A 26,981-nucleotide genomic window follows, 5' to 3' on the forward strand; every position below is an offset into this window, starting at 1 on the left:
TGTTAGGAAAAGCTTTAGGGTTTTGTCTGTTGTGTAATACGGTACTGAGCATCAGGTGTTTTGAAGAGCTTCATTCTGTATTAATGAGTTTCAGTGGAAACTTATCTCTAGTGTGGGAGTGTGAGGAGGGAGTAGAGTTTCCCAACGCAGGTACCAAGCCAAACTTATTTGCAAGCAGTCGCACTTACCTTCAAAATAAATTACTATTCGTTTTGAAAAACTAAAATATAATAACTGACCACCAAATCAGAATATTAAGATTATGATCATGAAGGATCATGTGACAGCGGACTACTGGCTGCTGAAAAACCAGCTTGGAAATCACAATAAATTACATATTAAACATAACAATTATTATATACTACAGGTATAAATTTATAGAAATATAACATTTTTTAATTGGAATATTTCACAATATTATTATTTACCGTTTATCAAGTAAATGCAAAGCTGGCGACAATAAGACTGCTTGACATCATTCAATACAAAAAAAAAATTCTAAATGCACAAAATTAAAATGTTGTAAACATCCATACATCCATTTATGTTTACAACAGCCAAAACCAATGCATTTTCAACAACGTACTCTCAAAACTAGTTATGCAAGTCTTACCAGCCAATAATTTAACATTTTACATTTATGTATATGGCAGACGCTTTTATGCAAAGTGGCATGCTTTGCATTCAAGGCTTACACATTTCTATCAGTTTTTGCATTCGGCTGGAATCTAACACATTACCTTGGTGTCGCTGGTGCGACCGGAAATAACATAAAATAGCAAAACCCAAAAATGACTGCTCCTTGAGATCATGAAAGAATAATAAATCATCTGATGCAAATTGCTTAATGTTATATAAAGGGAAAAAACAAACAAAACAAAGCCACTACCTATAATCAGGCTTCCACATTTTATTATATTTTCAATTCAAATAGGCTTTAATCAAAATCTGGTGTTGCACACGTTGGCATGATAAATAGAAGAACACAAAGCAGCTATGTACTGTGCCCCAGATTATGATTATGTACATCTATGCAATAAAAGGTCTATGAAATTACAAAAACAAACAAATAAAAATGTTTAAATGAATGTTTTACTAATGAAGGAGCTGCAGGGGGACAGCTTGAGTCAATGATCAGATTGTATCTTAATTTTTTTAGCTGGATCCATAAATTAACAACAAGAGCGGATTTACCAGTCAGTGACTGCCAATACCATAGAGATGTAAACACCAGGAACAACCATCTAGTTTTGCTGATTAAAAAATTGCATGCTGTTTTGCCACACAAAAAAAGAATACGCTTTGTGTATTATGTTCTCTGCAGTATGAAGCACTTGTCATTTGAGCTTTGTGTTGTTGCTAAAGCCATCTGACACACATAATGCCACAACTAAATCACACGGCAGATGTGCAAAGGTACATCTACAGGTAACGGTAAAAGCTGTTCTTTTCATCAATGAGGCCGTTCTTAAACAGAACGACTGCCATTGTTTGTGTTCCTCTTTGTCATGTACTTGTACCTGTTCAAGTGTCATAAAATTAGCACCACATTCGATACTCCTCTGGACCGAAGCCATTTAGACAGGAGAAAAAGAAACAAACATAACAAAAATCAACCTTACAAAGCGCAACCATCATATGGGGAGAAAAAAAAAAAAAAAAAAAAAAAGCTCAGGCCCAACCGTGACTTACGTTGTTCCACATTTTCGTAAGCTTCCCTTTTCACAGTTTTTGGGGCATAAAAGGCTGTTAGTATGAATATATTAGAAAAAACCCAACTTTATAAACTTGACATTTTGTGGCATTCTTATAGCTGAGAGACTTTGAAAGTGAGATTTTTTTTACCCTCCAGCATGGTATATTTAACAAAATGCGTGGCTTGTGATAGGATAAATGAAACATGGAGACAATATTTAATAAGAGCGCAAGCTTCTCGGAGAGAATCTCTGTGCTTATCACCACACGCTTAAGTTATTAAACACAGAGAGTCTATTCTTCACACGAGGCACATGTTACAAGATGCTGATAGCTAGAGTCCAACGTAAGAGGCATAATTTAAACATTTCAGATGAAGGTAATGTTGCATACATAGTCTATTGTCTAGGCATTTCCTCTCTCCTGATCTAGATCATCTAACATTCATGTCGTCCAAAGAGAGGTTATATTGCCGTTTCACCCTCGTTCTCATTTCAGACTAAAAGAAATGAGCTTCTATGATCAGCAGGCATCAAGGTCCAAGAATAAAGTCTTTCATGTCACGCTTCAAACTAAAATTCTCTTTATTTATTATTAATATTCTTTTTTGGCTCTTGATAAAGACGCATGTGTGAAAGAAAGGAAAAAAAAATTAAAATAAAGCTAAAAACAAAGGGCCTGTTTGTGAGCCTTTAATAGTCACTGAAGTAGCCAGGGATGTGCGTCGATGCATTGATGATTTCATCTATGTAGTTTTTGTTTCAGTGCCAGTCCTTCAAAGACTAAAAGAAACTCAGTTGGTGTCCATGTGGTCATCCAGGGTCTCTGGAGCTCCGCCTAGTGACGCGGAGGGGGTGGATTTGGACGGTGTGTCCGCATCTCTGCGTTGGTAAAATAGCACATAGGCTGCTTTAGTCTGTAGAGCACAAAAAAAAAAAAAAAAAAAAAGACAATTCTGAGTCAGTTCACAAACTAGCAATTGCCAGTTTTCAGTTTATTGGACAACAATGGCTCTTTGAGCTTCATTAACCACTGTGGAGCACTTTCTGAGTCTGCTAAGAATAATAAAGCCAAGTGTGATAGCCTCACCACAATCTGATCCTCAGTTGCAGACGAAACACTGCTGTCATCGAAGTAATACCATTTTCCATCCACCTTGTTCTTGCCGTATGCCGTGTCTGTAATTGGAAATGAAACAGTTGAACTTTGGCAATCAAAAACGAACCAAGTTATCATTTCCAGGGAGTAATATAAAATGACAAATACATAAGTGATCAACTCTTTAATGGACTACTACAAAAAGTATTTCACAAACATGAACAAGTGAAGCTGATAAAGGGAAAATTGCAGGATTGCTGTGAGTCAACCCAGTTATGTATTAATATGATTGTTAATACGTAACTGGATTTGGAAAGGGTGTGATTGGATTACTATAAAATAATGGGTGAGTTGTGCAAATAGAGTGACTTACAGTGGCCTCCGCCCATTCCTCCATAATGGTTGGAAACAGCAATGAGGTCATACACATATGGGTCAGCTTTGGGGTCACAAACGAACTCTGACATGTTCAAGTCTCTGTTTGAGAAAGTTTATATTCATTTCCAAACATGAAGTCAAGTTTTCTAACAGTTCATTTATAAAGTGAATTTCTTCAAAACTAAAACTACCAAAGTTTAAATCCCCAGCAATGTGGTGGGGTTGATCAAAATCTTTATTTATTTATTTTTTTTTTTTACATATAATCAAGTAAATAAGCACTAGCCAGCAGTTCTGGGTTAGTCTACTCCTTTTACAACAACGAACAATGGACGGCTATGTCTGTCGAGACAAGCATGACTCAGCTTCCCAGAAACTGACACCTAACATATTGCACCTGACTTTTATGCACTCTTTCCTGCTTCCTGTTCAGTAAGGTAACGCTGACTAAAACCAAACAGGATCAAAGCCAAATGCACATGGCAAATAATGTGTTGCGAAACAAGTTGCTCAGAAATGTGGCATTTTTGTATTGGTGTTAATATTCCACGTTTATATATATATATATATATATATATATATATATATATATATATATATATATATATATATATATATATATATATATATATATATATTAATTAAATAAAAATAGATAGATAGATATAGATAGAACAACGTTACATCTGATGTTTGGCGTACAATGAGGCCTAAAGCCTAATGACAATACCTGCATCCCAATGTGCTTACTATCCATCCTAAATTCTGTGATAGTATTCATTTTCAATACAGTTTAGCGCAGATAGGGTGGGTAATATGCACATTGGGAGACAGGGAAAGTATTCTGTATGAACTGAAATTAGGCGCCATCTGGTGGGAAATTTCCAAGTTCCATGTTTTTTGGAGTACTGATATTATATAATTTAAAATTAACAGCCTTAAGAGTAGTTTTAAAAATCTCACATTCATCAGTTGGGCTATTTTTCCAGGTAAAAAAAAATCAGCTATAAGAAAAAAACAAAAAAAAAAAAAAAAAAAAACCTTAAGCATGGTTCTTCAAAAGATTTACCTAATTGGAAAGTCTACAACAGTGTCGAGCTTGTCTCTCCAGCAGCGGTTGTAAGAGAAGCGTTTCAGATGAACGACTAGAATGCGTGGGAGAGACCACAGGTCAAACTTCTTCGTGGCCTGCTGGTGTTTCTTACACGTAGGGCAGTACCTGCAAAGGAGCACAGCAATCAGTAACACTTCATTAAATGCGGTTAATACTTCAGTAAATCATTTCACCTTGAAAATATGGGCAATAAATTTCAACTAATGATCTGAACAGTCTCCTCACCAGGGGTCATGTTCTCCAAGTGTCTCCATTGTAGTAAAGAGCTCGATGCATTCTCTTAAAGCTACTGTAGTCTTCTTCTTCTGAGCATGTAGCATGCTCTCATGTTTGTCATAGGCCTGTGGAGAGACTTCACATTAAATGTCTAAAGAGATTTAGCAGGTAGCTAAAAGAAAAGATGATTAACTAGTTTGTGAGGACTAATGCTAGACAGTATAGAGTTCATGTATTTGAACCAAAAGTTTCTGTACTGCGTGGGCATCAAGACAAGACTTGAAACCTTTTAAGTTTAAATTAAATTGTACATTTTTATTTTATTATTTTTAATCAAAGTGTCATGATAAACTATCACTGTTTCCACTATAACATTAAATGACGCATGAAACATTTAGGTATCAAATAAGCATATTACAATGTTTGTTTTTAAACCTTCCCCCTGAAGACTGTAGTAACGGTGGCTGAAATGTAAGCTTTGCCATCATAGAAATAAATGATTATTGAATGACGTTATTTCGGAATAACCGTGTCAAAATGTGGAAGTTAAAAAGCTTTGTGGCTTCCTTCAAAAACATAATATTGCCATCCAAAAACAAATTAAACAGTATGGTAATTTTGCACAATAACTGGAATGGAGCATTACCTCAGCTTCCTGGTCATCGTAGCACAATTTCTTTGTGTCTGAATCCCAATCAATGGCTACTGTAGAGTGAGCTGTAGAAAGGAACATGTATCAGTTTTGATTTTAAGAAAAAGAGCAAGTGAGCCTAAAGTGTTACATTCAGACAAATACAGTAACACGTAATAATAATCCACATGATTTAATTCATTTTAGCATCAAATGTAAAAAGGTAATAGTTACTTGTGAGCTTTAGGAGATTGCCATCAAATGGCAGAGAACTAATGTTGGCTGTGCCGTAGGAGTTGACCATGCTGAAAGAAAAGAGTTTCGGTCGAGAAGTAAAAGATTTTCCACTGCTGCTATTGGGTCCATTCTCTGGTTCTGAATCTTCCTCTCCATCCACAGTGTCTGAATGACTGTTCTCTGGTTCTGGACTCTCCTGGTGATCCATGGCTTCCTCATCACCTGAAACAAATGCATACAACACAGGATATTTTATTGGCATCACATGAAATTAGTATTAATAAAATAAAAGTTACTTGCACTGCAGAGGTGGCACAAAACAACACAGAAATGGTTTATAGGGACATTGTCAGACATTTAATGAGGCTCAGAGGTGGCATGAGTGTAATTAAAGTCAAATTCATGTAAAGATTAAACAATCCAACAGCAGGTGGTGGCAAGCCGCCGATTTTATCCTCGAATCATTCATATTATTTCTTCTAACAGAGAAAAAGGTAATCCAGTAACAAATAGTGAAAGTAACAGGTAGTGGACTTTTTTGAATTAATCAATCATTCAAGTGTCTGTCTTCATAAATGGGTAATCATGACTCACTCATTGATTTGTTGAAACTTTTTTTTTTTTTTTTTTTTTTCCTTCTTCATAAAACACTGCTGTGTTTGCCTTTAGAGACGCACAGTGACTGAGCCGTTACTTTATTTGGAACCATTTGCATTGACAAAATGGAGCAAAACCAGGCAGTAGTGTTATATTCACACAACAAATAAACAAGACACAAACAGATGACAGTGTATGTAGCATTTGGGAGCTTTATGACAAGGTTATGTGTCCTACCATCACAAACTCCATTGGGGCCGTTGCAGGTTCCAGAGTGGTTGCTGCCGTTAGATCCAGCACTGCAGGAAGCTCCATCTGAAACAGGGCTGCTGCAGCCACTCAGGCCTGTGCTGTGACTGGACACTGAAGCGAGGCATTCTGGTGATTGGCTGCTGCTAGAGGATGTGGCCGAGGCAGATGCTCTACTGTCCGTAATGGTACCCTGTGAACGTTTAACGTAACGCCTAAAACAAAAAGACAGATAAAGAGTCAACCAAGTCTGCAGTAACAGAACTGGTGTAAAATTGATATCGACAACACCGACCCGATCCTCTCCAGCACACGCTCATAGAGGGTATCTACGGTAAGGTTGTGGCGTGGGACGGTGATGAGGAGAGGCTGGCCGAAGAGCATAGTGCCCGAAGAGCCTCCGCTGTGCTTAGCATGCCTCTCTCTGAAGTACACTGGCAGGTTCATCTTCTCACTATCCTCCTCTAACACTTCATACCTAAACCACAGAAGACAGAGTCAGTAAGAAGCCCGTTACTCACTAAAACAACATGCTTAGCTGAACAGCAAAACAATTCAAGAAATATACGCTCCAGTTCAGAAGTATGGAGTGAGTAAAATGTTTGTTGTTGTTGCTGCTGCTGCTGTTTTGAACAAAATAACTTAAGCATAAGGCAATAACTGGATAAATTAAAGTAAAAATATGTTAAAATAGACTGATATTTCAAAAGAAATGCTGTTCTTTCCTCTGGGACAATACCCAAAGAAAATTCAAATTTACTATTAAAATAATAAAACAAAACAGCTATTTGACATTTTTGTACTATTTTAACAATATTACTTTATTTTGGACCAATTAAAATTGGTAACTTGGTAATCATAAGAACCATCTTAAAAAAAGAAATTACTTACACAAAAATGTCATCCTTCTCCATGATGTGATTGAGACCATCATCCCGTTTGTAGATTTTGTGGAATCTGTGATTGTAAACATCTGCCACAACCATCTAGAAACCAGAAAACAATCTCAGACTGTCTGCTAAAAATTGAAGTCAGTGTTATATAGAAGCAAGAAGATATTAAAAGGAGCAGTTCAGTTAAATAAGAAAATAGCCATCATTTACAGTAACCCTTATTTTGTTTCAAACTCATCTGACTTTGTTTAATAGAACAAAATGTCAAACTTATGCACTTTAATCCAAGGAGGCCATATAGGTTTAAAACAGTATGGGAACAAATGGAAATAAGAGGTGTTAGGCAGGAAACCACAAAAGTCTTACATTCTCTGAAGGAACTCCAGATAGCTTGGTCAAAGCACTGCACAGGTCTGCCACTGCACCCATTTTGGGAACAACTACACGATACTGGAAGATAACATCAGTATCTTTTAGCCCACCTCCTGAACTAAACATGTACCCGAGTGTTTTCAGAAAAAAACGGTTCTTACTTGCATGGGTCTAAACTGCGGGTCAGTGCGGACCAGGAACACTTCCATAGTCCGATCCTTTTTCATGGGCAGGGGCAATGTGAGGTAGCAGAAGGGGTCAAAGGTAACTGAAACTTTGGAGCATTCTGGGCAAACCAGTGTAGATTTGAACAAGCCATGGAAGATGTCCACGATTATGGAATCATTTCGCAACCGATGATTCGCCCACGCTTCCTTGGCTACAATCTACAGAAAAAGGAGATAATATAATAATTCTTCATTTTAAAACTTCAGGGACAAATGCCTATAAAATGTTCTAGAGGTTTTCAGAATAGTTTTTTTTTTTTTTTTTACTACTGTATTTTTTTTTAACTAAAACAATGTAGTGGTTTACATGTAGTGATGTAAAGTTTACCTCATCAGGCCGCCCCTCAGCATCTCTCAGGGCCAGATAAGGCTTCTTCTTAACACGGTTAAGGTCTTCGTGTAAGCCGTCCAACAGAAAGGCCAGCAGCTCCTGAGAGTCTTGCTGCTGGTACCCTGAGAACTGCGGGGCAAACCGACCCACTTGGGTCTGGCCAGAGAGAGAAGATACGTTTCAACATTTAGACTGACTCATAAAAGTTTTGTATTAAAAATGGCCAGCGATTTGCACAATAACTTCAGCCTGTGTAGGCTAAAGATTCACTCACTTTAAAAGTGCGTGGAGCCACATAACTGCTCCGACTAAGCCACATCTGTTTGACCAGATCCGCATAGGCCTCTGCAATCTCCCCTCGCATCCCTAATGGATTTTCCCGGTTGATCTCAGCTTCATACCGGTCCTCCAAAAAATATTCCGTTAGAGGGGGAGTGTTGCTCAGGCACTGAAATAAGAAGTCACTTAGAATGAAAAAGAACTCACTCATGGGCAAACCGAGTTTTAGGAAGCAAACATGGTAGATTTCGTGAATATTCGATATCATACCTGGAGGGCAGAATTCATGAAGCAGGTGTTGCCCAGGTTGCTTAGACCACAGAGGCCTGGTTGAGCGGCAGATTCTCTGTAACTGTAGGAAGAGCTGTAGGAGTTGTAACTTCCCAATCTGAAAAACGTGTAATGGGTTAGCAAAGACACTTACCATTAATTAACACCGCAATTAAGAACAATCACAACTGGTCAACCAAATACTGAATGCAAGAAAATGAACCTTGAACTGAAAACATTTAAACTCACAGTAATGAACTAAACTATCTTAACTGTGGAATGATTTAGGATTGTTTTGATTTAATCTCAATCTGACCTGTTACCAGAAGTGCTGTTGTTCAACATGTAGCCAGAATTGCTATTGCTATCTCCATTTGTTATTGTGGAGGATATGGTGGCAGATGAGTTTGAAGAGAGTTTTGGGGAGGTTGTATAATTCCGAGAGGTGGAAGTGCTGGACCTAGGCAAAAAGCAATGAAGATGAAGAGTTAAGTACAAAGTAACTGATTTAAAGGATAGTTCACCCAAAAATTAAAATTTTGTTTATCTGCTTACCCCATGGCATCCAGTATGCAGCTGATTTTTTTTTTTCAGTAGAACACAAAGCACTTCAGTTTGAAAAACACAAAACTAAATTAAACCCTACAGCTCATGAAATGATCTGTGCAAAAAACCGAACAGTATTTTAATCATTTTTTACCTCTTATACACCACAATCTCCAACTCTCCTCAACTCATTTATCCAGCATGTGAAGCGTCAATGTGCTCTGACACATAGATATATACACTAATGAGGCATCTATGTATAGATCTGTGTGTCAGCGTCACTGGGCTGAAGAGAGTCTGAGATTATGGTGTACAAGAGATGCACAAGAATACGTTTGCCCAGACCAAATAGTTTGTGTCTCAACACCTCAATGTGTCATCACAATTTATTAATTAGTTTTCATATGTTGTTTTTTTTTTACTCTCAGAGCTTTGGAACATTTGGTTGCCATTGACTTTCATTATGTGGCTGACAGACTGCAATGGTTTTAGTTTAAAAAAAAAAAAAAAAAAAAAAAAAACTTGTGTGTTCTACTGAAGAAATAGTCTACCTACATCTTAGATGCCCTGGCAGTAAGCAGCTAAACATCAAATTGGGTAACCTATCCCTTTAAAAGTGAGAAAATGATACCTCAAGATCTAACCTTCTAAGCGATTTCTTTTAAGCATTAAAGAAACCCCTTTTTTTCCTTTTGAAAATAGGCTTATTTTTTTAACTCTGGAGTTAAACCGTTTAGTTTTACCGCTTTTAAATCCATTCAGTCAAACTCCAGGTTTGGCAGTAGCACTTTTAACTGCAGCTTAGCACAGATCATGGAATCTGATTAGACCATTAGCATATCACTCAAAAATGCCTAAAGGGTTTTGATATTGTTCCCATTTACAAATGGGCACTTTTGTAGTTACCAAAACCAACAAAAAAAATTAAGAATTGTGATTTTTAGGCCGATATGACTAGAAGCTATACTCTTATTTCGGCTATCACAGAACATTGCTGCCGTGCCATGGGTGCAGCCAGCGCAATGATATTATAGTGCCTGAAAGTAGTCTCCAGCATTTTCAGGTAATGCACCTGCGGTAGCCATGGAACGGCAGCAAAGATCCTTGATTAAAATGAACATTTTCAGAAAAAGTGGCATGTTCCTTTAAGCTCCCATGTTACTCACAGTTGATTAAGTGTGAGAATTATCCGAAACTGCAAGTACATACTTGGAATGGCAGGTCTGTCTGGGCCATGTGCCATCCTCATTCTTCTTCTCTATAACAAGAACCTGAGGAGAGAGAGGAGACTGATGATTTGAACTCATAAAAATGTCAGTCATGGGTCCCAAGCCAACCACAACTGGAATGGAATGCAGCATGATGGTTTACCTGGCCCTGAAAAAGCCCTGCGTCCTGTACGGTGCTGTCAAGCTTGTTAAGTTGTTCATAAGTGTTGCTCATATATTTATTCCAAAGTCGAGTTTCCTTTTCAGATGGGATATCAAATAAAGACCTCATCTCCTTTTCAATAGTATCTAGAGGGGGGACACATTTCCGTAACAAAATCAATTAAGCAAACACAGATGAGAAAAACTGGTCTTTTCTGGAAGTCTAATACCTATAGTGTCAGCTTTGCTGAAATGGCGGGTGACAACTTTGTCCATGTTGTCATTTTCGCACAGGTTCAACTCAAGCAAATACACTTCCACTTTACAGTGCTTCACAAACATTCCATGTTCAACAACCTGCAAAAATAAAATAAAAAAACACGCATACCAAAACAAAATTAGAGAATTATAGATTACCTTAAAGATACCTTTACATCAACTCAATTAAACTTTACTTAGCCATTTTGTTTAAGAGATTCAATGCAATTAAAGTACAGGCAGGGTTATTGAGTGATACTATTGTCATAATCACTAAAGTAAAAAAAAATAAAAAAAAAGCAAGCAAAGAAGATTACCACAATAAGAAATACACAATACATAAAAAAAGAGATGTGGAACCTTTCTGATGATGGGTTTCTGACCCTCCAGACAGCTATACCAGCTGACCAGCTTATTCCAGGCCTCTGTAGGCACTAAAACATAGTCTAACTCATCTATGAGATGCTCTTTCAACGTCTGAGACTCGTGATCTATGATACAGAGAGAAAATGGGAAATCATTAGAAAAACACATTACAGCCATTTATTGTATTCTCCAAAAGAATTAGCCATGCTAGGCTCAGATTTTGTGTGGTGCACCACAACTTAAATTTGTTTTGATGGCTTTCAAATGGCAGGTTAATCTGAAAAAAGTTACCGTAAAAATACATTTCTATTATTTATTCACCTTAAAGTTTACATTTTTTGACACTGTTAAAAAACAAACAAACAAACAGAGAGATATCAAAGCACAGACTTGTTGCTTTTCAATGTAATTACAAAACGAGTAATGGAGATTAAGCATCAAAAGGAATGTAAAGCAAGATTAAAAAAAAAAAAAAAAAAAAAGGCCATACACCACTTTCCACATCTTCAGAAATCACATTATAGCTTTAGGTGAGTGAAATCAACCAATCTACTAATTAGTTATGCAATAATCTTTTCCAGTGAGATGTTAAATATAATTATTTTATTTTAAATAATTAATTGGAACAAAACACAGATCAATGGAATCATTAGATTTAAGGTATATTGTATACAGTTTAAAATCTCCTTTTGTGCTCCACAGAGGAAAATAACGTTAGGGAAGACATGAGTCTAAATAACTTAAAGAACTACCTTATTAAAACATCAAATCATAAGTAGACAGTAAGCTCGTAAAAATTCATTTACTTGATTCAGAGGCTATTCACATATATAACTGAATAAGAATTAACATTCTTAAAAGCTCATAAAATAAATGTCTCTGATATTTTAAGAAATCATTTTACTGCTGGCAAGAAAAAAAAAAACGTGTTTCACAAGAGTTATCTATTAGAACATGAACAAACATAGGCACTCAACATTGATTACCTGAAAAGAGCCCAGAGTTGTCAATGGGTCCCGGGTACAGATTGTGCTCTCCAACATTGTACAAATCCCAGCTGTCAAAGCCCACATATTTCTTCCACTGTTTGAACCACCGGCTGTCAATCAAATACCTAAACAAATGGAACAATAGGTGGAGATCAGTGAAAAGTCAGGGAAAAGGGACAATTAATGCGTTCTCTCCTAAAATGTTAGAGCTAAACTGTTGGAAAAGCAAATATCTACTGTGTTGTTACACATCTACAAATATAGAACAGTCATTAAGGATGTCTTTCTTAATCTCATCTAAAGTAGGAACTTGTTCCGCAACATAAGCTTGTTAGCACTTGATTCCACATTGCCAAGGGAAAGACCTTATATTTTAAAAAGTACACAAAACACAAAAGATCTCACTTTGCATTGTTGGGAATGCATTGAAAGGGAAAGGAAAGAGAAGCTTTCAGTCTTTTTGCATAAAATCTATTTTTTAAATGCAACGAGAAGCCCGAGTATTAAAATGGTTTAACCATGTAGATTTCAAAATATTACAGCATGTTGCAAACACTGAACTCTTCCAAAAGACTACATTGAGCTTAACTTAGAGTAAATGACTAGTTTTGTCTGCAGTCTATGCACTGAAAGTACTTAACCCAACTGAAACATTGTTCTTTCTGTTGAGTCACTAGTCTCTTCACTCATTAAAACTCGTCTGTCTGCTTTCAAAATAAAAGCGCACTGTTATCCAAACACATATACGCTAACGAGTTTAAAATCTGAATAATGCGTATATATTTCGGACTTGTACGCTTCTCCACTAACTTCAGATATATTTTTCGATGTTTACTATCTGTGCCATATACTCGTCTATTGCCAAACAACATTGTGAGTGACTGGGTGTTATCCAGTGGCCATGACAAAGCACTGCTTCGCTGTAATACTGGTTTAGGTAGCTTAGTCTTCGTCACAACTTCACAGGGAGGCGTTTGGCCGTTAATTTAATCTAGTTTGACAGTTCGTCTAAAATAAGGTTGACGTCTGAAAGAAATCAACACTTAACCCGTCAAATGAAACGCGAACTAGCCTGGCTAACTAGCCTCGGCTAATGAAGTGCCTTGCATGCCTGACGCTACTTTGCCATGCAGCTTATCAGAGAACAGATAACCGACAGCGGGGTGGTTGAGTTTATTTACCACCCCTTTAGCGACTAACGTTTCTGAAAACGTCTAGTTTTTCCGTTAATTGAACATTTAAGCAAAAGAACTGGGGGGGAATCGCGAAGCTAAGGCTGGTTAACCTGTGCTAACTAGCTACAAGACATCTCCCTCGATTTCTAACCGATGTAAATAGTGTTAAATCGTTATTACAGTAAATCGCACGCTTGCTCCGTACACCTCTTCGATAATAATAGAAGCCGTCTAGTTTATGGGTGTCAGCGAAGCAGGTGGCTGTCCAATGCCCGGCTAGTGAAAGGATTTCCGGCAGCCGGTGTCTCCGTTAGTAGGCCTGAGCTGATGCCGACAAGCGTGCCTTGACTTCGGCTTCACATAAAAACCTCTTACCACTCGTCTCCCTTTCGAAGAGGCGTTTTTAGCAGTGTGCCGATGCTCTGCTTTTGACTCTCGGTGGACGGTACCGGTGTCTGTGCGATCCCCGGCTTCTCGTCGGGGTCCGAAGCGTTACCCGACTCGGGTCCGCCTCCCTCCGCCATCGTGCAGCGAGTGAACCCGCAGCAGCCGCGAGCGCGCTCAAGTATACCGGGGACGCGCCGAGCTAGAGGGAGCGCGCATACTTGGCCAACAAATTCCAACTACAAGTTAATATTACGGTACATACTCGGCAACATGAACGAGGAGGAGCGTCTAATTAATACATTTCGGTGCCCTTTATAAATAATTAGGGCCCTGGGACCGATGTTTGGTTTCCGCATCCCTGACAGCTTCCTGTCATCCGCTACAATATTTTGTACTGAGACGTTGCTAAATTATCAGACGTTATTATTATATTGCGCTTCGGGTGGCGTATTTGGTTTTACACTTTAATCGCAACCCTACAAAAGAACTGATGTCCGATGAATGAATGAATCTTCGTTCTGATTTGAATCTCGATGAGTTTGTTGAACCGGTTAGGAAAACTCGTCTGAAGGATTCATTTAAGTATCAGTTGGTTGGCCCCAGCGATTCTTGAGTCAACAGGGCTATTCAAACTCGGTTGTGGAAGGCCGTGTCCTGCAGAGTTTAGCTTCAACCCTAATTAAACGCACAGAAAGCAGCTAATCAAGCTCTTACAAGGCATGTTAGAAACTTCCATGCAGGTGCTTTGAGGCAAGCTAAGCTCTGCCTGACACCGACCCTCCAGGACCGAGTTTGGAAAGCCCTAGTCAGCAACATTCATTTGCTGACCTGACAGCTGCCGCTCTGGGACATGTACGATTACTGTGGCCGGTTAAACGAAATAGCATTTAATTACAATATTCTGAAAAGACGACATTTGTTTCAGAAACGTAAATCATACTTGGCCAGTTTTTAGAAGTGACCAAGATCCAACACATGCAGGTCTTCGCATTAAGGTTTGGTAATGTCAGGTAAAACCTTTAAATAGAAAAAGAAAAATCATATAATTTTCTTTGAAACTGTGTTCTTCGATGAATCGGCAGGTGTTAATAAGTAAATGGGGTCAAAGGAGCTGCAATGGTGGACTTTTTTTTTCCCAACAGTGGTAGAGAAATAAAATAATAAAACAAAAATACAGAACAAAGCATTACTATTTAGTGAAACAGCTGTATTAAGTACAGATCCAGTAAATGTAGTAAGGAACATTTATTTAACAAAACCAAAAATGACATTTATTAAAAGTCAAATAAATATATTAAACATGGCAATAAAACTTAATCTGTAATGAGGATGTCTTTTCACTACATACTCAGTGCATGGTGTATTGGCATAAGAAAGCATCTAAAAAAACACTAGTAAATTTAGGAAAATATTATGCAAGTAACTGAACCTATGTTATGGTCTGATCCACTTTTTAAAAAGGTCATCACTTTCTAAATCTTCATTTTTGCCTACTTGGTCCAAACACAATCAAATGGTCCTAGTTAAATAAAGTAATGGGGCTAATAAAATAAAAATGTTATTGTGTTAAAAGAAAAACAAAGACATAGCCATAATCGTCAGGGAATGTTTTGAAGAATACCAGGACACGCTCTACATTATAGTGTGCTCTGTAATGTTTCAGTTGCGTTGTTTGAATGCAGTCGCAAGAGATAATCCATAAAGCTCACGCTTACATCTGAGCAATAATGAACAATGGAGGGAATGGTGCATGCGCGTTACACAAAATGTGATATGTCTGCAATGAGGTTTATGACACTTTCTAGGAAAAGACGAAATCTGAATGAAAGCGATTTGTCACTCCCAAAACTCTGACAGTCTGACAATTCTCAGGGAAGTCCGCCAGAACCTCTCAGTAGTGGACAGGCACTTAGAAGATGCCCGTTGGCAACTCTTTGCTGAACATCCCAGACAAGTCCAAGTCCTTACTCATCAGATCCTCCTCAACATTCTCTAATGCCCACTGATGATCCGTCAACTCCAGAGCCTCCCATTCCGCCTAAAAACAACATTAAGTAAATCTTAAGTTAAATAAAATGTTTGCTTTGCAGCCTTCGAATGTTTTGTAAATCTGGATTAGTGTGTGTCTCCTAACTGGTGATACCTTGAATGCTTTGTTTGTGTCAGCAGGCATTGCCATTGCAGCACCACTCATCTGTTCCTGCATGATGCGAGACTGATCTGCACCTGTTCCAAATGTAAGAATTTTAAAAATCGCATACGAACTTCATATAACATGACCAGAACACTTAACAGACAATATTTAGATCAATATCACAAAATCACTGCGGCAGGTCAAAATGATAGCGTATTCAAATCAGTAAAGTTACGTACCATTGTCTTGTCCTAGAATCAGAGAATACATGCTTCTGAGACCAAAGACGTTTAGGAAATACCAAGATGCTGAACTCACCCTGTGGATGTATACAGCACGAGATTGGTTAAAACATAGCTTTGAATGAAAGAAAGACGCTTGTGGGTTTTGAGCACTAACCAGGAGGCATCTAGGGAGAGCAACTCAATTCCCTGCTGCAGCATGGGCTTAAAGCGGAGCGTGAGAGGAAACGGTACCTTTGCTTGAAAGAGAACAGAATTACAAAAGGGTTCAGACAAATTCCATGAGAATAAACTGGAAGTAGCCAAACTCTCATATTTGGTAATAAACGTGTCTCTTACTTGTGACAAACCCAGAAAAGGTCCAGTTGATCCAACCACCAATAAGGATCATAGGCAGGACGTTTGTCACATTGCCTTTCATCATGTCCGTCAACATGCTGGGATCTAATTGAGCAAATATAATAATCACATTTATATTTTCACTCAATACTGTCATTTTATGCAGGTAATATATCCATTAAAAACTCTCCGCTGAGACTCACCAGTCATCGGAGATGGCGGGACCACCTTTCTTTTGGTCTTCTTGAAAAATCCATCTTCTTGATTATTGAAGTAGAATTTTCTCATCAAGAAAGACTATTTCAGAAAGAGAGAACTTTTCAGTTTAAGTAATTTGGTAACATCTCAAGAAAAATCCCTATCACAAGAAAAGTTAGAAGGGGCTCACTTGTTTAGGGATGTATTTTCCATTTTCCCGTAAAACTCTGCTCCTGATGAGAACCTGGCTGTGTACAGAATGTGATCTTAAGTATTTTGTAATGTTACATGGATAATGAAACTGTCCATTGAACGATACCTGTCTGAAACTTGCTCTAACGTGAGCTTCTTGTCGCTTTGTAACAGAATTGACACGTAGTGGCGTATCACTCCAACCAGGAACGTAATAAACACTATTGGCAGCACAACCCAAAGACGAATATTGGAGTCCAGGAGGAGCTCGGGCTCAGCCATGCTTTAGTGAAGGGAGGATGATAGGCTATACCCACCCTGAAACAGACAATAAATGTGATCTAACAATCTTTTTGACTCCTGTAATCTAATGCCCAGTGTTATACTCGAAATAACAAGATCATCGTGAACCATTAAGGACTAATGAATAGTAGTACATGTATATAAAAGGCTAATGCTGAAACTTTCACAATAAGTTAGTACTCGATTCAGTCAAGTGCTTGATGAAGGTTAAATGTGTCAAATCAGCTTTATAAGAATGACATATGGTAATTTACATTTAAAGCTTAATTTCACGGAGCGATTTGCAATTAATTTGCTCAAGTTTATACATGTCGATTTATTACAGAACACAGAAACAGAAAAGCAGGTACTTCAGATTTCAGTTTAAAACCAGCCACTGTAACGACGCATCAGGGTTAGCTTGTTGCTAACAGCCCTCTTTGAGGCTTAGGGTGGTGAGGCATCTCTTTTGAAATATACACACCCGAACCAAACATATGCTGCATTTTCGACGCTACATGTTGCTACAACTGAGATTTATCATAACGCACGTCACGTATTGTACCTACTATCGTATTCAAATTGCGATTTATCTCTTCGAAGCCCGATAACGACTAGGATGCGATACCATCGAGCCGCTGCTGCTGCTGCTGCTACTGTTGAGACGTGAACGCACTTGCTGAGAAGTGTTTCAAAATAAAAGTCTTTTCTGTTACATTTTCATAATCAAAGTTCAAACGTCAAATTGCCCTGTCAAATCAATTCGGAAGTAAAACATAATTTTGATATATAAATATATATAAAATATAGATATAAATATCATTATAAATTCATGTTAAAAACACAGTTTTTTTCGGGTATAGAAACACTAATACTAATATAAAAATATGCACTGCACACACTTTTTTCATGCAGCTTTATATTACAGAAAAAATATCAATATTAATTAAGATCAATTAAAATTTAAAAGAACATTAGCATAAATAAAATTAATATTAGCATAACATTGTTTAGTTAATTATTACAGCTTAGTGTATAAATACAGCACTTTATAAAGCATTACATGATTATATTTTTATATACATCATATACTCAAGCATCCTGATCTTTGACACTAAACCCTAAATAAATCCCAGGCTAATAAAGCACTGGGCAACCTTTTGAGCAATGTTGCTGGGCAGCTTTAGGAAAATGTTGCTATCGACAGGAAACCAGGTGAGACACAGGGTCCATAAAGTGCACAAGCAATGTTATTGAAAAAAAGTATCCTGGCAACATTTCTCAAAGTATCATCAGCCTCACACATATAAAACATGAATTTATGAGCATAAGAAATGTATTACATTATCATGGAAGAGGCCACACAAAATAGACCACAATAAAGCACATCACATTAAACTAAGAACAAAATGGCGATAAATTATCTTTTAATAATACGGGGTTCTGCACAAAAATTGTTTCACTCTTAAGACTACAATAACAGTCTTTTGTCTTGAGCCAACAACATCTTTAGAAAACTGTGCTTTAAAAAAATGCTTAAAATTGACAAAGAACAAAACTCCAAAAGTGTATTCTCAACATTTTAATACTTGGCCTGTGTAAGAAAACAACACATGAAGCATTCTTTACAAACCACATCCGCTCATATCAACACTGGCATATTCATTAACAGGCAGTTTCTGTAGCATTTGGTCCACTAAAAGAAAACCACAGCTAAGTAGAACTAAAGGGGTCAATAATAGAAATAGTAGTGTGACTGAAGTACACAGAACTGTTTTATAACAGCTTGTAAATATAGGAAAAAAACATCATAAATAATAGAAACTCTGCTGGCAATATTTGAACAAATCCAATACAGAAATCTCAAAGAAATGTCATTGATAACCTTGGGCAAATTTAACAATCAATCCCATATTATCACACACTCAATCCACACAAAATGCCACAGACAAATGTGCACATACCCACACATACACTGTAAAATAGTTTTATTTACACCAAATCAACCACTGAACCATTGCCATGATATAACATTTGCGCTCAACTCATCAAACACACATACCAAGACACATTTAGTTCTGGGAGTATCAATGGCTGATCAAGTTTGGACATGTTACTTCTATTATGCATAACTGAATGGAATTACATGGAATCAGGAACACCCATATATAGATACTGACTTGGGAAATTTAAAAGTGTGAAAATGAAGAATTGTTACATTCCCATGCTTAATACTGAGATATCAAGCTGCCATATTTTTCCCAAGAGAACGGAATTCAATTCACTCTGAAACTCTGATAAGAAGTGTCAGATCAGGATCAGACGCACAGAGGGATCCGTGACATTGAATTTGTGCGTTAAAAAGAAACCATATAAAAGAACTTAACCTCAGTTCGGTCAATCTGATGTGGTCAGAGGGCCATGCTAAAAGAGAAGAGCACCCATACTGCCCACTTCGCTCTGTTCTTTCACAAAGATCTCAAAGTACTGGTAAATGATAGTGACGGCCAACAAGATTCCAGTTCCTGATCCGATGGCTCCTAGGAAGTCGGCCATGACTGAGAGACCACCTATACATAGGCCTCCGAAAGCTGCAGCTGTGGGGATGTACCTAAATGTGGATTTAAAGAAAGCTTTAGTTATTCTGTTTGATTCAATTATACTCCAATTAACTTTAAATGCTCTGTATGTATTACCTGTTGAGTTCATGGACCATAGAAGTTTCTCTGTGTCCCCTCATGACCATCTGCTGTTCTTTTAGCTGTTTGGCGACCTAAGTAACAAAGTGAAGATATGCCATAAGTCGACTGTGCAATGCAGCTCAGTGTAATTGATAAGCAGGAACAGACCAATGCTCTTACATCTTTGGCAGAGGATCCAGACACTTCTATCCAGGTCTTAGAAAAGAAGGCACAGGATCCCAGCATAAAGATGATGTAAATGATGGCATGGACTGGATCCTCCAATACTGTGCCGAAGGACTCTGGGGGAGAGAGGTAGTAACACAGACCACCTACTGGATAAGCACGAGCCGGCCCTCCACTTGAGGTATCCTGTCAACCAAAAAAAAAAAAAAAAAAAAAAAAAAACATTTTATAGGCGCACCAATTATTTTAAAAAAAGTCTGATACGCAAAATTAAATGAATAGCTTTCAAATGGTCATGTAATTTCAAAACTGCAACTTCACCTGGTGGGAATATACATAATTTACATAATCAGGGTCCCAGGGCATTTCATTCGAATGAGAAAGAATGCACTAACTAGTCTAGACTTCATGTAATGTATGCAAGCATTCAAGCAAGTTTAGGTGAGGCCCCCTGTGGCAAATCCACGCATTTTGAAAAGATAAATGTCCATATTTCAAATGTAATAAACATTCACCACCTGCCTACTGCAGTGATAGAGATTATAAGTGCCAGGACAATTTCTAACATAACTCCGATTCGAATCTATACAAATAAATATTTGAAAAGAAGCAGCTTTGCCAATTACCGTAATAATTATATTTTGAATGTTGTGTTGGACATGGAAGGCTTTTGAGTTCTGACATCACAAATATGGCAAAGTTTAAACAAGTTACTTACCGACCATGTTCCCAGTAGATTAACCAAAAAGTTCCCACTGAAGCGAGTGGAGAGCATTTGAGAGATGACGTAAAGGTTGGACACCAGTGCAGACTGCAGGATGATGGGAATGTTGGAGGTGTAGAATAGCTTGATGGGATACGTGTTGTACTGACCACGGTAACGTGCAGATTTGATAGGAAGGTCAACTCTGAAGCCCTGTGGAACAAGAAATAACATTTTTAGCATATAATATTTGAAATGTAGTCTCAGTCATTTTATTTAACAGGGGCAGTGCTTATTAACCAGCAGTAAAATACTGTAAATAAGTCAAAGTTAGCCCCAATAGTTAATTTTCATCTGTTACCCCTTGCCAGCTTTTAATTAGGCAACATAAGTCACAAATACGGTAAATTATCACATTTACAATTTGGAAAATGTATAATGAAACTGCAATATTCAAGCTATCAACTGGAAAAACTGTGAAGGTAGTGTGTCACGGTTTGAAAAAAAAAAAAAAAATAGTATACAAAAAGTAAAAACTGTAAAATTACAGCAATAATATTGACTTATCTTCATTTTCAAAAGCAAAACCCGCAGCCAATTTACAAGCACTTCTTATAGCAGGTATAGGAGGATGTTGAAGCAAATGCACATTATAAGTGACCCAAACCATGAGCAGATGCAGAGTTTGTGGAACAGCATTCTGTGACTCACGAGCAGCTTGCATTTTAAAAAACACAGGGTCGCATACAGTGCAGAGACAGACCTGCATGCGTTGGATTAAATCGTAGGCTTTGTTGTTTTATAATTGCACCGAGCCAAAGCAGATCATATGAATTTGTTGCATTTAGCAACTAAATCCTGCGCGAGCGGTGCTTCTTATATCACTACAGTATAACACTTTCATGCAATAACCCACTAACCTGAAAGTATATGACCACCGCAAAGACAAAAACTGTAGCGATGAGGTTCATGAGGTTGGGCAGGTTCTGTCTGTAGAAGGCCTCTCTCAGAGCTCGCACTTTATCAGTGCGAGTGGCCAGCAGGTGGAACAGAGCAATAATGGCTCCCTCAAACTCAGTACCTGTATGTACACAAAGAAAATTAAGTCAGCACGACAGAAGACATCACAACATGTTTCAAAACAAGATGATACATCCTGAACACAAACCTCTTCCTGTGTTGACTGTGGTTGGGCTGAATGCCTTCCATACGATTGTCTCACAGATGTTGGTGGCGATGAAGAGAGAGATACCGGAGCCCAATCCGTAACCCTTTTGCAGTAACTCATCCAGCAGCAACACGATCAGACCGGCCACGAACAACTGCAAAGAATATACAAAACAATATTAACTAAGGCATAGCCTAATTAGGATAATGCATAATGTTCTTCACAAAACAAATCACAAGATAAGACTGAAGAGATCGAAGATGTTGATCAGTCAGTCTTTTTATAATGACGCTCATTTGCATAGATAGCAGATACGAATACAAACAGACAAGATTATTTAAACAATGCCTGCAAAGGTCACTACGATAGACGGATCAAAGTCCAATAACTTGAAGGAAACTAGAAAGAGAAATGGTTCCATAAGGCAAACACAGATCCTATATGTCTTTCAAATGTCGTTGTTAATATCTAGAATGAGTGGTGCTAAAAATTTAATTGACAGAATATAGACTGAAAATGGAAAATGTCCTTTAAATGACATTTGTTTGGATCTGAACGTATCTGTTAAATGGCAGAACGATGTTATCAGCTGAAGAAATTTGTCGGTGCCTAAATGACTAAAATGTCTAAATATTTGACATAGAATTTACTTGGATGATGATGAGGAGGCAGATTCCAGCACCCATCTCTGAAGGGTCTCCATACATCCCAGTCATCACGTACACGATAGCCTGGCCAATGGTGATGATCATACCAAAAACTGGTGAAAAGATCTCACAGTTAGATATCTTAAAACAAATGCAATTATGACATTAAGATGGGTTTCCCCACTGGGAGCTGCATTAGACCTTCCCGTTAGCATCAATCAATGACGTGACTTAATAATAATACTATACATAAAAGTTAGATTTATTTACACCCCCCTCCCCATGGAATAGAATGTTATAATATGTCTTACGTTTCTGAGCTCCATTGAAAAGAGCTCTATCTTTAGGTGTGTCTCCAACCTCAATGATTTTTGCTCCAGCCAGCAGCTGCATGATCAGACCAGAGGTCACAATGGGAGAGATACCCAACTCCATCAGAGTACCTGAAACACACATTATTCAACTTTTATTTAAACTTTTAAATTAATTTTAAAATTGAAATTTGAAAGACTCATAATTAATATAAAACACACACATGTTTTAATTGAGTGGCTTTATAAATTGAGTATAAATTAAATTTTTGTCAGATATAAATTACCCAAAATCACCCCCATTAATTAAATTAAATTATAACATGCTATGCAACTGTTGTCAATCTGCCACTGATGCTTGATTAAATCATTCGTCTTCGGTCAGCAGGGGATGACTGATTCGGGTACACACACCTCTGTTGGATGCCAGGATCACTCTCATCCAGTAAAAGGGATCTGCGGAGTCTGAAGACATAATTCCAAAGAGGGGAATCTGGAGGGCAGAGATCACCGTAGATCATTCAGACATTCATTTATGGTCTCCCACAGCAAATAAAACACATACAAATATGGTAATGTTTGGTTTGACCGGTTTATAAATGCAGAAGAATGATTTTGTTGATCATCAGCAGCCCTTCAGCGAGCTCAGGAGTTTAAGCGAGAGTGAACCTACCTGGCAACACACCAGAAAGATGAACAGAGTGATTGCGGTCCATAACACTTTTTCTCTAAACTGAATCTGCAGGGGAGAGATTCAAAGAGTTAGTATATCTAATGCGCCGCAAGGACAAGCAAAGCAAAAATGTGATGTGATCAAACTGCATACCCTCCTCTCTGGTTTCTGAATCTCCGGTAAAACCGCACAGAATGGCTTTATCACCTCTAGGAATTTGACTGTAAAAAAAAAAAAAAGCAATGCAGTTAGGTTTACAGTCGTAAAGCTAAAATAAAACAACGTTACTATCCTAAGAGGTCTTGGTCATGCTAGGCGACGTGGCTTTAGAATGACTGGAATTCAAACAAGTTACTTGAATCTGTCCGTCTTGCAACGTCATCATTCAATCCAAGAAGAAAACCCCAGTTTTGAGTAACAAGATCAAAACCTCATCTGTCCATTTATCGACGGTAGCAGACTTTTTAATCATTTTTGCGCTATATTTTAAGTATGCACCATGCTTCTAGTTAAATTACTTGTGTGCAATATATAGAACTTTACACGTTTAAAAAGCACACGACGTCTATGCGGTAGAAAATAAACACCACATGCATTTGTGACCAGGCTAGTTTACTGTCCAAGTACTAGCTGGTTATGATCGCTTTAAAAACGAGTACCATTACAAATGTAACCATTAAAGTCACATTTTAGACGAAATATACTTATATATAAAATGCGTGTTTTGTAAACTTGACAATAAAACAATGAAGTAAGATTCTGACAGTTGCTAATCTATGAATGAAGAAGCGTTTAAGCTAGACAGTTATTAATAAGATAGCAGTCGTTTATAGCTTCAGAACGCTTTAAACTCGTTTTAAATAGACACAAAGTAAAGTAGTAATCACGACGACTCACTGGCCATGGTGTCCCCTCCGATGATGGTCCCAGTCTAGCGGTTAGCGAGCACCGGTCAGCAGCTCTATGAGGAGCGTGTTCAGGACACGTCATCACCCAGAGCACAAATACACGTCAGTATCCGTGACACAGAAATAGCGGGTTGGATGGAAACAGAGTAGTGTATGGGCGTAATGGGCGGGATTAGTGGCCCGGAAGTTGTCTCTAATATTGGTCTGATTATAAAAAAAACTATTTTGCAGTTATGATGTTTTTTTTTATGTAAAAGTTTTTATGTGAAAGACATTTAGGTTTCTAAAATGTGCGGGTTTTCAGACGTAGACGTTGTGTCTCGAACGTATAAGGGTGTCATGTGTTAACTGTTACTTTTCTCAGCGCAGACCAAAACTGACAAACCAGAATCGTTTATGTTCCAAAAAGAATTTAAAGATTTTTTTTATAGAAATTACTGCGGTTGATTTCTGAATTTATGCTAGGGAAAGAATTTTTAATTGTATGTATTTAAATGATTATACAATTTAGTATACAAAAAGGACACAAGAATGTTCTGTTCTTTTCAGCACCACCTATTATATTTAGATTAAAATGACTCATGTATTTGTATTATTGTTTTTGCCATTATTAGCTAATTTTGCGTTTCGTCAAGCCACTAATGAGATTGACAGATTGCCTTATTCTTTACAAAAATAAACCTTAGTGTAATGTGTATGGTTTAGTACTATAGTTTAACACAAAATACGTTCAGTTAGAACACAAGACCCACAGTCAAGAAGCACAACATAGCCTATCAGTGTTTAGCTATATAGATTTAGTGGTAAGTTGTTCGTGTCTGTGCTAACTGAAAGGTTCAAATTCACGTCCGTTTTTTTTAAAATAACACATTTCCGTTTAATATAAGTTACTTGACACAAATAACCGACAGAGGGCATCCCTTCATCAGAAATCTGGAGGTTCTTGATTCCTGGAAAACCTGTTGCCACAAGGACATAACTGCAAGAAAGAAGTACTATGATGCTAAGGTAGTTTTGGAAATCACACCATGATTATTTGGGCATATAAGCCTATGATAATACCATGATTTTTGGACATAATCATATTGCCAGTTTTTAGATTTTCATATACGAACATTATCATTTGACACCATCATACCAGTTCCATTTCAGCGCTTTTTAGTCTAGTACAATTTTGTGAAATTATGTTTTGATTTGAAAACAAGCTGATTCACATTGTTTCTGATATCATTTGATTCATTTTATGTTATTATATAAGCATACTTTTTATGAGCGGATGCAATTCACATCACAACAAAATTTAAAACTTGAGAATTATTTAACTGACCTTTTTAAACAAATGTAGTTCATCGGAACCGATTTGTTGAATGGGTATAATGTGATTATGACAGCAGATTGTCCTCGTCTGGTGTCTGCAGCTGATGCAGACCAGTCTGACACACATAACCACTGAGCCGTACTAACGTTCACACCAACCGGGGACTGAACAAATGACAGAGCAGAGAACACATGGCTTTTTGCTCAGTACTATATACACATTTATGCCCACGGCGGCTGATTCTGTTGTGGTGTGCTTGTGCTGGTTAGAGATGAGCCGCCGTCTGTGCTTTAATAAAGAGATACTTGTTCAGACTGGGTTATATAACGGTCAGCGAACTGTGAGATAACACGGAGGTGAGGCCAAACAAATACCACAGAAATCACGCACGCTTCTCACCCAGCTATTCGTTTTTTCTTGGCATTTTCAATCTCAGTGTCGTGTCGTACAAGGCAAAAAAGGACAAAAATGTGTACGCGCATCTCAGGTAGATTCATAAATGAATAATATTTTAGCCACGTTGAAGGATGTGGATCTGGACTGAGAAAAAAAAAAGAGGCATGATACATAAGCGGAGAAATGAATATTTCCTAAAATGTTTATTTTCACGTACACCGAGGCCTTCCGCTTCATTTATTTTTATGGTGTTTCCATTTCTCAGTGAGATATAGTCCATTCGGGCTGCTATTTTCAGAGGCTGTTGACATACCGCAGGATCTAAATTCTTCAGGTGCTAGCTGCGCTGAGGGTTATGTGATTTATTTTATGGATTATGTGACATTTCAGTTGGCTCATCTGATCCACCTGGGTTTGGTTTACAATATGAGAGACCCGAATTGCCGAGCTTCATCCTTATTTCAGTGCTTCACATAAACGGCTGAAGTTAACTTATTTGATTAAACTTTTAGGAATCAAACTGCCATTATGAAAGTTGTTTTACTCACAACAGTTGGTTCTCCGTTTTAATATCTTATAAGCACTTGGATAATGCCAGGCACCAGTACAAATGAATATTTTGCTGGTCATCGTGGCTTAAGTCTTTCCTTTTAATGCGCTGACATTTAATATTTTGATTATTTGTAAATAATTAAAAAATTAAGAAAGTGCAATTAAATGTGGAGAAACATTATTTCATTCAGAAATTTTCTTGTCAAATATACTCTAATAATGATTGTTACAGTGCAACAGGCGAGATATTTTTACTTAAGATGTTACAAAGATTGTGAAAGCCATTGTATAGTTTTTTCCCTGTGCCGCTTTAATGATGTAAAACCAATTAAGTTTTTTGGAAACTCGCTGACCTGGAGCGCATGGTATTTTC

The 26,981-nt window shown here is 37.6% G+C and overlaps 3 protein-coding genes across 4 annotated transcripts; all 3 read right to left on the reverse strand.

The window, feature by feature from the left end:
* Window positions 1-895: 895 nt before the first annotated feature.
* On the reverse strand, window positions 896-13,872 carry usp4 (ubiquitin specific peptidase 4 (proto-oncogene)). Its single transcript, XM_043241554.1, has 22 exons — window positions 13,667-13,872; window positions 12,114-12,241; window positions 11,122-11,252; window positions 10,734-10,860; window positions 10,505-10,650; window positions 10,343-10,404; window positions 8,904-9,047; window positions 8,588-8,705; window positions 8,313-8,486; window positions 8,036-8,194; window positions 7,642-7,866; window positions 7,475-7,558; window positions 7,107-7,201; window positions 6,511-6,693; window positions 6,204-6,430; window positions 5,367-5,591; window positions 5,148-5,218; window positions 4,511-4,626; window positions 4,241-4,390; window positions 3,167-3,270; window positions 2,785-2,873; window positions 896-2,611 (listed from the first exon to the last, which is right to left on the reverse strand). Exons 1-22 carry the CDS (start codon window positions 13,813-13,815, stop codon window positions 2,489-2,491), a joined length of 3,030 nt encoding a protein of 1,009 aa, XP_043097489.1. The 5' UTR covers window positions 13,816-13,872; the 3' UTR covers window positions 896-2,488.
* Window positions 13,873-14,618: 746 nt separating this feature from the next.
* On the reverse strand, window positions 14,619-17,751 carry emc3 (ER membrane protein complex subunit 3). 2 transcript variants are annotated; one of them, XM_043241556.1, is made up of 9 exons: window positions 17,635-17,751; window positions 16,911-17,101; window positions 16,782-16,839; window positions 16,597-16,690; window positions 16,394-16,498; window positions 16,212-16,293; window positions 16,052-16,131; window positions 15,822-15,904; window positions 14,619-15,716 (listed from the first exon to the last, which is right to left on the reverse strand). In XM_043241556.1, exons 2-9 carry the CDS (start codon window positions 17,063-17,065, stop codon window positions 15,588-15,590), a joined length of 786 nt encoding a protein of 261 aa, XP_043097491.1. In that variant the 5' UTR covers window positions 17,066-17,101; window positions 17,635-17,751; the 3' UTR covers window positions 14,619-15,587. The 2 variants fall into 2 exon arrangements, with proteins under 2 accessions (XP_043097491.1, XP_043097490.1); XM_043241555.1 differs by having other exon boundaries at window positions 17,631-17,737.
* Window positions 17,752-18,632: 881 nt separating this feature from the next.
* sec61a1l (SEC61 translocon subunit alpha 1, like) lies at window positions 18,633-24,457 on the reverse strand. The gene is made up of 12 exons (XM_043241998.1): window positions 24,332-24,457; window positions 23,588-23,655; window positions 23,435-23,500; window positions 23,176-23,254; window positions 22,762-22,893; window positions 22,454-22,563; window positions 21,804-21,957; window positions 21,556-21,716; window positions 20,651-20,848; window positions 19,927-20,118; window positions 19,762-19,838; window positions 18,633-19,676 (listed from the first exon to the last, which is right to left on the reverse strand). Exons 1-12 carry the CDS (start codon window positions 24,336-24,338, stop codon window positions 19,490-19,492), a joined length of 1,431 nt encoding a protein of 476 aa, XP_043097933.1. The 5' UTR covers window positions 24,339-24,457; the 3' UTR covers window positions 18,633-19,489.
* Between the last annotated feature and the right edge of the window lie 2,524 nt (window positions 24,458-26,981).

The sequence above is a fragment of the Puntigrus tetrazona genome, chromosome 6 (genome assembly GCF_018831695.1).
Source record: "Puntigrus tetrazona isolate hp1 chromosome 6, ASM1883169v1, whole genome shotgun sequence".
Classification (NCBI taxonomy): Eukaryota; Metazoa; Chordata; class Actinopteri; order Cypriniformes; family Cyprinidae; genus Puntigrus; species Puntigrus tetrazona.